Source organism: Oncorhynchus kisutch, linkage group LG17 (genome assembly GCF_002021735.2).
Source record: "Oncorhynchus kisutch isolate 150728-3 linkage group LG17, Okis_V2, whole genome shotgun sequence".
Classification (NCBI taxonomy): Eukaryota; Metazoa; Chordata; class Actinopteri; order Salmoniformes; family Salmonidae; genus Oncorhynchus; species Oncorhynchus kisutch.
In genome coordinates this window covers 25,115,040-25,129,342 of record NC_034190.2, presented here as the reverse complement: position 1 = coordinate 25,129,342, position 14,303 = coordinate 25,115,040, and the positions used below count along the sequence as shown (strand labels likewise).

The 14,303-nt window shown below is 46.8% G+C and overlaps 1 protein-coding gene across 1 annotated transcript; it reads right to left on the bottom strand.

Moving 5' to 3' along the window:
• Positions 1–174: 174 nt before the first annotated feature.
• LOC109907387 (serine/threonine-protein kinase pdik1l) lies at positions 175–13,696 on the bottom strand. Its single transcript, XM_020505320.2, has 3 exons — positions 13,583–13,696; positions 8,685–8,980; positions 175–5,449 (listed from the first exon to the last, which is right to left on the bottom strand). Exons 2-3 carry the CDS (start codon positions 8,967–8,969, stop codon positions 4,709–4,711), a joined length of 1,026 nt encoding a protein of 341 aa, XP_020360909.1. The 5' UTR covers positions 8,970–8,980; positions 13,583–13,696; the 3' UTR covers positions 175–4,708.
• Between the last annotated feature and the right edge of the window lie 607 nt (positions 13,697–14,303).

Here is a 14,303-nt window from a genome sequence, read left to right as displayed (position 1 = left end):
TCAGCAATCAAAGGGCATCTCCCACTCAATCAGCAGCTAAATAAATTGAAAACTTGCAGACAAGTTCATTCTCACTAAAACATTTACTATGATATGAAATCTAATATATATTTTTTAATCCATGTTTTGTTTTTTTAAACATTTTAATTAGAACGCCATCAATTCAACAATGAATGACATTTTACAGCATTTATTGATACATTTCACTGAATCTCTTCAAAATATCTTACGACATACAAAGGAAATATTGGTCATAGAAAAGTTTGAGCCCCTCATACACCTGGTTATAATGTACACTGATGATGCTTGGTGTTTATCTTCAACTGATGAGGTTTGTCGTTGCAATGGGTCCTGTTCTGAATAGGGCACTTACGATTTGTGTTCCCAATGGCACCATATATATATATATATATCACATCACTACTTTGGACCAGGGCCTCTGGTCCAAAGTAGTGCATTATATGGGCAATAGGTTGCCATTTTGGATGCAGATTTCACCAAAGGTGACACATCTGAGTCTGATAGGATTATATTTCAGGCAACAAGCTATTTTTTATCTCCTTATCAAGTTCATCAGAAGCAGCAAAGACGTTTTTGAGTAGGTGACCCCAGTTGTATGTGTACACAATCAATACACACACAAACACATCAATGACCAACCAAAGTTGGGCCAATGAATACATAATTATCACCACTAGCACACCAACACAGTATCAAACTCTAAAACCACTTCTGTATCAATGACAGAACATATGGGAAGCTGAAGTAACTGTTGAAAAAGGATCAACCATCACAGCAAACATACAACTCAAACAATGTCAAGGCGCTCGTAATAATTCACAGTCACATGTCCATAAACTCCTCCTTCAGCCTCTGTAGTAGCTCATATACACAAGGTGTACAAAACATTAGGAACATCTGCTCTTTCCACGACAGACTGACCAGGTGAAAGCTATCATTTGTTATTGATGTCACTTGTTAAATCCATTTCAATCAGTGTAGATGAAGGGGAGACAGGTTAAAGAAGGATTTAAGACAATTGAGAATATCACAGGAGGTTCATCCCTTAATTGGGGAGGACAGCATCATGATCATGGCTGGAGTGGAATAGTATCAAATACATCAAACACTTGGGTTCCATGTGTTTGAAGCCATTCCGTTCGCTCCTTTCCAGATATTATGAGCCGTCCTCCCCTCAGCAGCCTCCACTGGTTTATGTGTGCCACTCAGAGGGTGAATGGGCACGACAAAATATTTAAGTGCCTTTGAGCGGGGTATGGTTGTATGTGGAGGGCGCACCAGTTTGAGTGTCAAGAACTGCAATGCTGGCTGGGTTTTTCACACCCAAAAGGACACACCCAGCCAACTTGACACAACTGTGGGAACCATTGGAGACAACATTGGCCAGCATCCCTGTGGAATGCTTTCGACACCTTGTAGAGTCCATGCCCAGATGAATTGAGGCTGTTCTGAGAGCAAAAGGGGATGCAACTCAATATTAGGAAGGTGTTCCTGTTGTTTTGTACACAGTGAATATTCATGAATCAATGAGTACATATCATTAAAAGTCCAAAAATGGATGTATACTGAACAAAAATATAAAACGCAGCATGTAAAGTGTTGGTCCCATGTTTTATGACCAGAAAAAATATCCCAGAAATATTCCATATGCACAAAAACCTTATTTCTCTCAAATTGTGTGCACATCCCTGTTAGTGAGCATTTCTCCTTTGCCAAAATAATCGATCCACCCAACAGGTGTGGCATATCAAGAAGTTGATTAAACAGCATGGTCATTACACAGATGCACCTTGTGCTGGGGACAATAAAAGGCCACTAAAATGTGGTTTCGTCACAACACAGTGCCACAGTTGTCTCAATTTTGAGGGAGTGTGCAATTGACATGCTGACTGCAGGAATGCCACCAAAGCTGTTGCCAAAGAATTTAATGTAAATTTTTCTACCATAAGCCGCCTCCAACGTCATTTTAGATCATTTGGCAGTACCTCCAACCGACCTCACAACCGCAGACCACGTGTAACCACGCCAGCCCAGAACCTCTACGTCTGGCTTCTTCACCTGCGGGATCATCTGAGACAGCCCACCAGCTGATGAAACTGAGAAGGATTTCTGTCTGTAATAATGCCCTTTTGTGGGGCAAAAACTCATTCTGATTGGTTCGGCCTGGCTCCCAAGCCTAAGGCTGCACCCCTGCTCAGTCATGTGAAATTCATAAACTAGGGCCTAATCAATGTATTTTAATTGACTGGATTCTCTTTTATGAACTGTCTCAGTAAAATCGTTGAAATTGTTAAGTTAATATTTGTGTTAAATATAGCAACTGCTGATTGTGCTTTAGACATTTTATTAAAAGGGGCAATTAGTGCTAATATTGAAGGGGTAAAATAGCAGAGATAAAAACCCAATAGCCAAAACTGAACAAAATGTGCCTGGCCACCACAACAATCACACAATGTAGTGCTAGGTGCTAGTGTGTGGAGATATTAAAATAAGGCATAAAGTATGTTAATATCATGAAAGACAAGAGGATTTTGGCAATGGAAGACACTTAAAAAAGGCAATAATGCAGGTTAATGTTGGCGACAGTCTGCTCGTATGAAATATTTTTTTAAACTTATGCCACTGTTTGAATGACACTAAAACCACATTTTTTCAGATATTGATAACGTTTTCATTTTCACAACTGTTAGAAGCGCACAAATTATGACCTGCAAGGCAATAGGCCTGGGTCCCCAGAGAGTGCCTTCCTTTACCTCTGCCACCTACACCAAACGTAATAGGCTTAGTAGGAGTCTGTCGGAAGGAAACGTGGAGAAAGGGATTACCGTTAAGTCCAGCAGGACCCAGGGGAAACAGAGGTGTGTGTCTGTTCTGGGGAAACCGAGGTGAAAATTGACAGTGAGAGGAGATCAGGTTAAAACACAAAATTGTATTTTTTAAATAGATCCTCTGGGCTCAGGGAGAACTGTGTGCTGTGCTGCCTCCATCTCCTCTCTGAAGGGGAGAGGCATTGCATGCTTAAGTAGACGTTCTGTGTGCTGACAATACACCGGTGTGTGTGTGTGTGTGTGTGTAAGAGACTTCTTGTTTGCCGTTTGACAATATCTTCCCAGGCCCCAAGCAAACACTGTCTCAAGGTGATAGATAATAGCATGGTAAGTTATGAAAAGGAAAATAACTAAATAAAAGTGCATTTTTTCATCAAGTGATTGTCAGTGAAGTCATGCCCCTAACCATTCCGTTCACACAGGTTTCATTTGGAACTCCACTGGCCTTCAGTTGTGAGAATTCAAGTCTAAATTAAAAGCACTATATTTTAATAATACAAGCAGAACATTGGCTCTTCAGTTAAATACATCAATGTTAGTTTGGGGCAACAACACATTCCTTTATGCGTTTTGAATAAGCAGCTTGCTATCTCTGGACTTTAAAATTATGGTGACTCAAGTTAATTACATTCCAAACACTCCATTCCTCAATTATTTTCATTATGGGGCAATCATGACACATTCCAGGACAATTATGACACTGGCTGACTGAGGTTATGCTAGGTTATGTCTGGGCTGGAGGTTATGCTAGATTATGTCTGGGCTGGAGGTTATGCTAGGTTATGTCTGGGCTGGAGGTTATGCTAGATTATGTCTGGGCTGGAGGTTATGCTAGGTTATGTCTGGGCTGGAGGTTATGCTAGGTTATGTCTGGGCTGGAGGTTATGCTAGGTTATGTCTGGGCTGGAGGTTATGCTAGGTTATGTCTGGGCTGGAGGTTATGCTAGGTTATGTCTGGGCTGGAGGTTATGCTAGGTTATGTCTGGGCTGGAGGTTATGCTAGGTTATGTCTGGGCTGGAGGTTATGCTAGGTTATGTCTGGGCTGGAGGTTATGCTAGGTTATGTCTGGGCTGGAGGTTATGCTAGGTTATGTCTGGGCTGGAGGTTATACTAGGTTTTGTCTGGGCTGGGCTGGCATACCAAGACTTAGCCTGATCCCATAGTTGGCTCAGGGCCAGCTCAGAATACTGTCCTGTGTGATATGTCTCTTCAAACAGCTGGTTGTCTACAAATCCCAACCAACAGTATATCTTTGATTTTACCTGAGCAGTGGGAAGTGTGTGTTGATGGGGAGGAGCAGAGTGTGGTCACAGAATACTGGTAAAACCAGCCGTGCACAGTTTACGATCACTGAGGCGTGTCTAAATTGGAATTGAATTGCATCATATCTACACGGGATGCGGTCTCCCTGTTTCATAAATTGCATCCGAAGTACGATTATTAGCACCGAGACTGGGGTGAAATTTGTAGGCAAACAACTAAAGAGAGTTAGAGTTAAAGTTAACAGGTTAGCCTAAACCACTGGGGTGGCTAGCAACACCTCTCTTTCTGAGAGACAAACAGCTGAATGTGCTTATGGACAGCCTTGCTCTGTTAACATTCAAAACAAACATTTTTACAGCCTGGCTATCAACCCGTTGAGTTAGGTTTACCAGTAGTCCTACATCTAAACCAATATCCAACTGCAAAGCCAAAATCTTTGCAACGTTAGAATTGTTCCCTTAAAAAAAAAAAAAAATAATCCCATTGTGTGGCCTCGACCACCAGAGCTAACAGTGGTGAATTAGGACTAGATACAAGTGCTTGATGTTGTGACTACAAGTCCCATGGTCTGCTCTCCTCCTATCCACATCAATTATCACGTGTCCCAGTCGAGCTCTCTGCAGGCGATCCTGACCAGTCGGAGCTCCAGTTCAAAGGCGTCAGGTCTCTCCTGAGGGTTGAACGAGAGCATCTCCCGGATCAGCTGTTTCATGCCTGCGTTCATGCTCTTCATCCTGGCCGGGATCAGCAGCTCCATCTTGGGGTTCTCCAGGAGCGCCTCCCCGAGGGGCACGATCTCCTCCCCCTGCTGCACGTAGCTTCCCAGGAGCTCCTTCTGGGTCTCCACGTCAACGAACGTGATCCGCTCCACCATGGCCCAGATGATGATACCCAGGGCAAAGATGTCTGCTTTAGCCGTGTAGTGGCCCTCCCACACCTCTGGAGCCATGTAGAAGTCCGTGCCGCATGCTGTGGAGAGGAAACACTTGTTGACGGAGGCTGGTTCCTCAGGGTTGAGGCCCGACGTGGAGCAGACCTTTGACAGCCCGAAGTCTGCCACCTTCAGTGTGGGCTCGGGGGTTCCCGCAAAGGTCCTTCCCTGGGAGATGAGGATGTTGTCAGGCTTCAGATCTCGGTGGATGATCTGGTTTCGGTGCAGGAAGGCCAGGGCACTTCCTAACTGCAGCATGAAGCTGGTGTTGGTCTTGCGGCTGGGTTTACGGGACAGCAAGTAAGCGTTCATATCTCCTCCGTCACAGAAGTCCATGACGAACCACAGATAGTAGGCACAGCACGGGTCGAAGGTTATCTCTCCCTTCAGAGATGTCTCCACCAGCTGGAGATAGAACAGAGACAACAGAAAGGCCATCAGAAAGGCCATTAGTATTAATAGTACATCATATAGTAATTCAGCAGACAGCCAGACACAATCCAAAACAGACACTGTATATACAGGCATTCAGTATGTGCCCATGCAGGAATTTTGCCCAAACCCGTGGGGTTGCCAGCACCATGCTCTAACCAATGACTGTAATGCTCTGTATTCTGGAACACTTGGCTCGTGAATGCTGAACTGACTGCTGAAGAGATCAAAAATAAATTGTTCAAAAAGGCTGCTGGGAGCAAGCCGACAGGCTCTCTTTGTCAATTCCCATCATGTTTCAGAGGAAATGCTAACTGGAGGAAAATTACTAAGAAAACAGAACAAAATGCTATTTCTAGCAGCGGTACCTACCTGACAGGGAAACAGGGAAATTGATTATGTAATCTAAAACACAGTGACAGTCCTGATTATTGATAAGCCAAGATGGGAGAAGAAAAACACTATTAAATTCCTTGGGGGGGGGGGGGGGGGGGGGGAGAATTTAACAAACAAGCAAAACTGCCTTGTCTCGTGCCATTGGCTTTGAAGTCACAGCGTGACTGCCAGCCTCCTCTGTGAGCCGTCAAATGGAGAGGTGTGTGTGTTGTCGGTTTTTCTGTCTCGCTGGCTCCTTGTGTTTTTTTTGTTTTAAATCTAAACTCGTTGTGACGCCTCTGATCATAGAAAGACTTCTGCTGTGGGAACTGGGTTAATCAAGCACACGTCTCCTTTTGACAGCTGACCTGATCTTAAAACCGATCCTCTCCCATAGAAAAATGTGCTGCAGGTTTTTGACATGCACACACCAGCAGCACAACTATTTGGGTTTTGAATTACAGACAAATCAAACGCATGACAATCTTTATGGTACAAAACAACACATTGACAATCCCGCCACTTAGGGAAAACCAGTCTGTACACAAAATTGGTCAGTGAGCCAAGCCATCCGTAACCTAATAGATTGAAATAATTCACCAGCATTGCCAGTCAAATAATACAGTCCCTGGCCTCTGATCTATTATAATGGTTCCTCCCCCACACGGTAATCCTGTCCCATTATCAAAATGTTCTCCCTCTATAAGCAGCAGAACAAGAAAAGAAGACTCGGACGGAACAAAGGATTCTGGGAAAGCAGCCAAGCCCAACATGCTGCAGTGTTTAACAAGCTCGTAGAGCGGGTCGGACAATGTATGCGAGTGTGACAATGGCCCACGTGCCGCTGAGAGGCTACAATCAGTTGTTGCCAGGCCCTTTAAACCCTCAGTGAGCCAAGAGGGAGGAACATGTTGTTGGTAACAGACTAGACAGGTTGACTGGGGAGAGGAGTCCCTTTAAAACACAGTGCTCAATGAGGACATGAGATGCCCCCTTAAAAACCAGTGTTCAAGGCACCACCTGACAACACAGAGCCACAAGGATGACTAGCTAAACAGAACACAGTCTTCTGAGCTAACTAGTCACAGTATGAACACTCTGTAGAGGCATGCAACAGGCTGAATGAGAGGCCAAAACACTGGAAGCAACACTAGCTAACGCCTTGAATTACTAGCAAACCCTGGACTACCCATTTCAGTCACCTCTGTGTCCGTTGGTACAGCAGTGTACTCTGCCACTTGTGGCTGGAAACAATATGTAGAACAGACAGAAGCGAAAACAATCCATCACTCTCTTTATCAAGTAGCGTGACTGTGCTCAATGTCCAATACATCATCCTATAGCCAACATTGGGATCTACGGAGTGTGTGCATCGGTCCTGTCTTGTTCTACATAATTCAATTGTTATGGTATGTTTGTTACATTAAGTTGTGTTATTGTAAACTTGTGTTATGGTAAATGTATTTAGGCTATCCTGGTGTTGATTTTTCTATCACTTCTATAATTGCCCTTTGGTGAATTGAGTTTAGGAATTCAAAAAGAAGCTTCTCCACTAACATTCTACCCATCAACATAAACAGATTCCTTCACCTCTGCTCTGACCACATCCTCTTCAGCTGCCAAGTTGCTTTTCAGCATATGCGAGACAGAACCTTGAGGTTGAATGGTAAGTTCCGCCCTGCCAGCACAGATCCGTTTGTGAGGTTCTCCTGTGGCTGTGGTCTTTCAACAGATATGCTCAAGATGTGATTCCTCTGGTCTGAATTTGTACTCTTCCATGTGCTTACAATGCATTTGAACTAGGGCCTAACCTTACTCATAAGTATCTGATATGTTAAGTAGGCTACATAAAGTTTGATATTTGGTTTGATAAACCCACTTGTAGGCTTGGGGGTATCCAGATTCTCATACTTACAGTGTGCCATACCGGGATATCCAAGGCTCTTCATCCAGGCGGGGCATTTGCTTGGTAACAGCAGAGAAGCTTGATTTTGAAGTAAGCTAACCACTTAACTAGAAACTAAATTAGCAAACAAAACGCACAACTGCAGAGCATTTTAGCACATTTTAGACAGTTAAGATATCTAGCAGACAAACAGTTGTGAATTCCATACTGCAACTAAAATCACCTGACCCGTGCTGAACAACAGTGAGTGACTAACAAGGCTCCAGTCTCTCATCGTTATGTGCTTGTAAACAAACACCACATGACTGGGGACTACCGGTAAGCGTCATAATGGAAAAGTATGTGACAGGTGACATATAGCACAAGTTGATGCAGGCATTTACTTAAAGTACCAACAAATATTCAAACGTACTTCAACTTCAAATAGTTTGAGGTATTAAAACATTTTTTTTAGCCCGTGGCTATTTCAAAATACTACAGTATACTATATACCGCCCAAGCCTACCCTCCTGGAGCCCATTTGAAGACATCATATTTAACCCTCTCCTGTCCCCTAGCAGAGTCCTTTCATATGAGCAACCCTGTCACATTGACAAAGGGAAACCTGAACCATAGTAGCCCTCCCATCTCCCCCAGTTGTTTTTGCCTCCTCCACTTTCTATGCAATGCATTGCTTTTACTACAGTTCTAATGTATTACATTTGAATTATTTACTCATCAATTGTTTGTACTCATTGTGAATCCCTGTGCTTCATGTGTAAAAGGTGGTATCTGTACATGATGTTTTAAGTCTATTATCAATACATCCAGGTATAGCAGGGAGCTGGATCTGTGGTTCATCCTCTGGACAGGTCTATCTGCATTTTACTACAGCTAGCCTGTTATTTATAAATCTTTCTAGCCATCCATCCATATAAAATGTATTACCTCTAGGTAGAGTGGGGAGCTGGACCCGTGGCTCATCCTCTGAGCCAGGTCATCTCTCTGCAGGACACACTCCTCCAGGTGGATGACGTTGGGGTGCTGGCTCTGGATACTGCTCAGGGCCCAGAATTCCCTGAGGGCCAGCTCTACATTCTCTGGGCTGTGGCAGCGGATCTTCTTCACGGCCATCCGGGCCCCGGTGCGTTTCACCAGCGCCTCGTACACCACGCCGTAGCTGCCACGCCCTACCTCCTGGATCAGCTCATACTTCGGTTGGCTGCTCACCATCCTCTTCCTCACTGTGTGTGTGTGTGTGGGGGGGGGGGTTAATGGGGTACCACTGATTGTTGTTGAGAGCTAGGTGGTCAGCAGAACAAACTGAGAATGTAACCCTGATGACCCTCAGTTACTGAATAATATCCCAACAAGGTGAGTTTATCCGTCATACTAAATTAAGAAAAGCATATCTGTGAGTTGACATAACAGCTCCCTGCTCCTGACCACATCAAAACCCATAGCTATAGGCCTAGTCTAGATGTAGTCTGATAAGTTATATCTCAGGAAAATGAACTAGCCAAGTAACACACTGTCAGATTGATGACACATCTAAGTGTTTAAGTTTTAGCAAGTAAAATTAGGACAGTTGGCTTTCTACCCGCAAGATAGCACTTGATCATGACTCCCAGTCCATTAAATTACACATAAGAGTCATTGAAGGAAGGCGTGTTCTGTACTGGGGAGTTTTGTTAAGAGAGCTAACACTCGGCCTGAACATTAAAATGCGTTACGGTTTGGAAGCATAAAGACGTTATCTTCCATATCAGCAAGAACTCATACTTATTACAACAGTTCTCATTGATACCCGGCCATAGAGGGTTAGAGTGCCCACCCGGCCATAGAGGGTTAGGGTGCCCACCCGGCCATAGAGGGTTAGGGTGCCCACCCGGCCATAGAGGGTTAGGGTGCCCACCCGGCCATAGAGGGTTAGGGTGCCCACCCGGCCATAGAGGGTTAGGGTGCCCACCCGGCCATAGAGGGTTAGGGTGCCCACCCGGCCATAGAGGGTTAGGGTGCCCACCCGGCCATAGAGGGTTAGGGTGCCCACCCGGCCATAGAGGGTTAGGGTGCCCACCCGGCCATAGAGGGTTAGGGTGCCCACCCGGCCATAGAGGGTTAGGGTGCCCACCCGGCCATAGAGGGTTAGGGTGCCCACCCGGCCATAGAGGGTTAGGGTGCCCACCCGGCCATAGAGGGTTAGGGTGCCCACCCGGCCATAGAGGGTTAGGGTGCCCACCCGGCCATAGAGGGTTAGGGTGCCCACCCGGCCATAGAGGGTTAGGGTGCCCACCCGGCCATAGAGGGTTAGGGTGCCCACCCGGCCATAGAGGGTTAGGGTGCCCACCCGGCCATAGAGGGTTAGGGTGCCCACCCGGCCATAGAGGGTTAGGGTGCCCACCCGGCCATAGAGGGTTAGGGTGCCCACCCGGCCATAGAGGGTTAGGGTGCCCACCCGGCCATAGAGGGTTAGGGTGCCCACCCGGCCATAGAGGGTTAGGGTGCCCACCCGGCCATAGAGGGTTAGGGTGCCCACCCGGCCATAGAGGGTTAGGGTGCCCACCCGGCCATAGAGGGTTAGGGTGCCCACCCGGCCATAGAGGGTTAGGGTGCCCACCCGGCCATAGAGGGTTAGGGTGCCCACCCGGCCATAGAGGGTTAGGGTGCCCACCCGGCCATAGAGGGTTAGGGTGCCCACCCGGCCATAGAGGGTTAGGGTGCCCACCCGGCCATAGAGGGTTAGGGTGCCCACCCGGCCATAGAGGGTTAGGGTGCCCACCCGGCCATAGAGGGTTAGGGTGCCCACCCGGCCATAGAGGGTTAGGGTGCCCACCCGGCCATAGAGGGTTAGGGTGCCCACCCGGCCATAGAGGGTTAGGGTGCCCACCCGGCCATAGAGGGTTAGGGTGCCCACCCGGCCATAGAGGGTTAGGGTGCCCACCCGGCCATAGAGGGTTAGGGGTGCCCACCCGGCCATAGAGGGTTAGGGTGCCCACCCGGCCATAGAGGGTTAGGGTGCCCACCCGGCCATAGAGGGTTAGGGTGCCCACCCGGCCATAGAGGGTTAGGGTGCCCACCCGGCCATAGAGGGTTAGGGTGCCCACCCGGCCATAGAGGGTTAGGGTGCCCACCCGGCCATAGAGGGTTAGGGTGCCCACCCGGCCATAGAGGGTTAGGGTGCCCACCCGGCCATAGAGGGTTAGGGTGCCACCCGGCCATAGAGGGTTAGGGTGCCCACCCGGCCATAGAGGGTTAGGGTGCCCACCCGGCCATAGAGGGTTAGGGTGCCCACCCGGCCATAGAGGGTTAGGGTGCCCACCCGGCCATAGAGGGTTAGGGTGCCCACCCGGCCATAGAGGGTTAGGGTGCCCACCCGGCCATAGAGGGTTAGGGTGCCCACCCGGCCATAGAGGGTTAGGGTGCCCACCCGGCCATAGAGGGTTAGGGTGCCCACCCGGCCATAGAGGGTTAGGGTGCCCACCCGGCCATAGAGGGTTAGGGTGCCCACCCGGCCATAGAGGGTTAGGGTGCCCACCCGGCCATAGAGGGTTAGGGTGCCCACCCGGCCATAGAGGGTTAGGGTGCCCACCCGGCCATAGAGGGTTAGGGTGCCCACCCGGCCATAGAGGGTTAGGGTGCCCACCCGGCCATAGAGGGTTAGGGTGCCCACCCGGCCATAGAGGGTTAGGGTGCCCACCCGGCCATAGAGGGTTAGGGTGCCCACCCGGCCATAGAGGGTTAGGGTGCCCACCCGGCCATAGAGGGTTAGGGTGCCCACCCGGCCATAGAGGGTTAGGGTGCCCACCCGGCCATAGAGGGTTAGGGTGCCCACCCGGCCATAGAGGGTCAGGGTGCCCACCCGGCCATAGAGGGTTAGGGTGCCCACCCGGCCATAGAGGATTAGGGTGCCCACCCGGCCATAGAGGGTTAGGGTGCCCACCCGGCCATATCACCATACAGCACATGTTTACGGGTGACAATTAGCTATCTAGCATGCCCCGAACACCTGTGTGTATCAAAAGGCGGCCATGAGAAAAGTTTGATCACTGAAAAATACTGTCGATGATAAACCCAGTTAAAACAGTGTACAGTAAGTGTATATTTTGCATTTGTGAAATTATTTGATGTGATACTAAAAGTAACAAGCTTCATGTTTCTATACTGAACAAAAATACAAATGATTTTAGATTTTCCTGAGATTTTACTGAGTCACAATTCACAAGGAAATATTTTCATTAGGCCATAATCTATAGATTTCGCATCACTGGACAGGGATGCAACCATGGGGAGCCCGGCTCAGCCAATCAGAATGAGTGTTTCCCTCACAAAAGGCTTCATTACAGACAGTAATACTACTCTAAAACAACATTGGAGGAAGCTCATGGTAGAGAAATTAACATTACATTACATTCTCTGGCAACAGCTCTGGCGGACATTCAAAGCAGTCAGCATGCCAACTGCACACGCCCTAAACTTGAGACATCTGTGACATTGTGTTGTGTGACAAAACTGCACATTTTAAAGTGGCCTATTGCTGTCCCCGGCACAAGGTGCATCTGTGTAATGATCATGCTGTTTAATCAGCTTCTTGTTATGCCACACCTGTCAGGTGAACGGATTGTCTTGGCAAAGGATACATGCTCACTCACAGGAATGTAAACAAATTTGCGCACCAAATTTGAGCTTAAGCTTTTTGTTTATATTGTACAATTCTGGGATCTTTTATTTAAACTCATGAAACATCGGACGAACACTTTACATGTTGCGTTTATATTTTTGTTCAGTGTTGAACCGTATCGCAATTTAGGAATCAATTCACGTTTAGATTGAGTTTTTGGCTGCCTGAGCCAGTCTACCTCTGACGATATCATATAACGTCCTTGGACCTTAACGAGTAATGGTAGGCTCCAAAAGATGACCTATTGGACTACCCGCAAGAGAGCAAATGTGCAAATGTGAACACCTCAGAGGCCAAAGCATGCGACATGTAAACAAATCAACATTTCCCCCTCACAGATGTTACCTGTTATTTGCGCACTAACGCATTGCTGACAGCTACAGCATTTGAGGGGAAAGTTGAAGTTAGCTATGCCATTTCCTGACATGTCAGCCTACTGCCCAAATATGCAAGAATAAATAAACATTATCAAATAGTAAGTTCAGTGTAATTAGCTCAACTCTAGGAGAATTAGCTTGCTAGCTAAACACGGAAGCGAAACTGTTTTTAGTTAACGTTAGCTAGCTAGCAAGCAAAGGAAGAAACTGCTGGCTAAAAATACATTAATAGTTTGTTAGAATCATAACTACCGTTAGCTAGCTATATACATGTAAATGATATATTGCTGTGTTGCCACAGGGGAATGTAGACAAGTTAGCTAGCTAGTTCAGTACCTTATGTCAGGGTTTCCCCAAACTCGGTCCTGGGTTCCCCGCCCGCTAGCTGCAGGTTTTTGCCCTAGCGTTACATTAAATAAATCAACGCTTGGTGATTTTTTGTTGTTAACTAGGCAAGTCAGTTAAGAAAACAAAATATTATTTACAATGACGGCCTGATGAGTTTGTTATTTTGAATCAGATTGGGCAAAAACCTAAACGTGAACCCGGGGGATGACCCGGTCTTACGTAAAGTAAACTACCTAACTAGTTAGCTCGACACCTTTATTGTCCTTCTGCGCCAGCTTGTTCTGGCTCCGCACAATTCGGCTAGCTAACGTAACGCAGTCCCACACACCTGCGCACACGACCAAGCACCATGTCGCACGGGCAGACAAAAGAGCTGGCTTCCTCTGAAGACAAGGAAAGGAAACAGAGTAGCTAATTATAACTCTAGCAAGCTACACATTTACCTGTTTTAGTCTTCCCTCAACGACTCATTTGTTGTTGACTTTCTCTGGCAGACAAGACAAGGTCCGTGATGAGAGATCGCAAACCTGCAGCTCAAGTACCCCGTCAACAGCGCGCGCCCGCTTGCTCGCTCCAAAAAACAACACAGCCAGGGTGCTCTACAGCAGCAGCCGTGGGAAATACTGCCCCCTTCCTTTCACTTTTTTTGTTGCGCCTTTTGTGCAAGCTTCCAGCTAGCTGAAAGGGGAAATAAGTGTTCCCCCGTTCATTGCATAGCCTTACATTAGTGGAGGCTGCTGAGGGGAGGACGGCTCATAATAATGACTGGAACAGAGCGCATGGAATGGATTAAAAAAATGAAACCATGTGTTTGATGTATTTGATACCATTCCACTGATCCCGCTCCAACCATTACCACGAGCCCGTCTTCCCCAATTAAGGTGCCACCAACTTCCTGTGTCAGACCATGCCCATGGATTCTTGCCCTTGCAACTCCCTCCCATATTCTACCGAAAAGCTTAATTACACCAGTAAAACGAGGATTAGGGTTAGGGGAGGGTTTGGCCGGGGTAGGCCTTCATTGTAAAATAAGAATTTGTTCTTAACTGACTTGACTAGTTTTTTAAAAAATAAAGTAAAATCATTTGAATATTTATTCAAACATTTTGAATACAAATCTATGGCAAGAACTTAATTCTTAAGTTATCGTGACATTTAATGTTT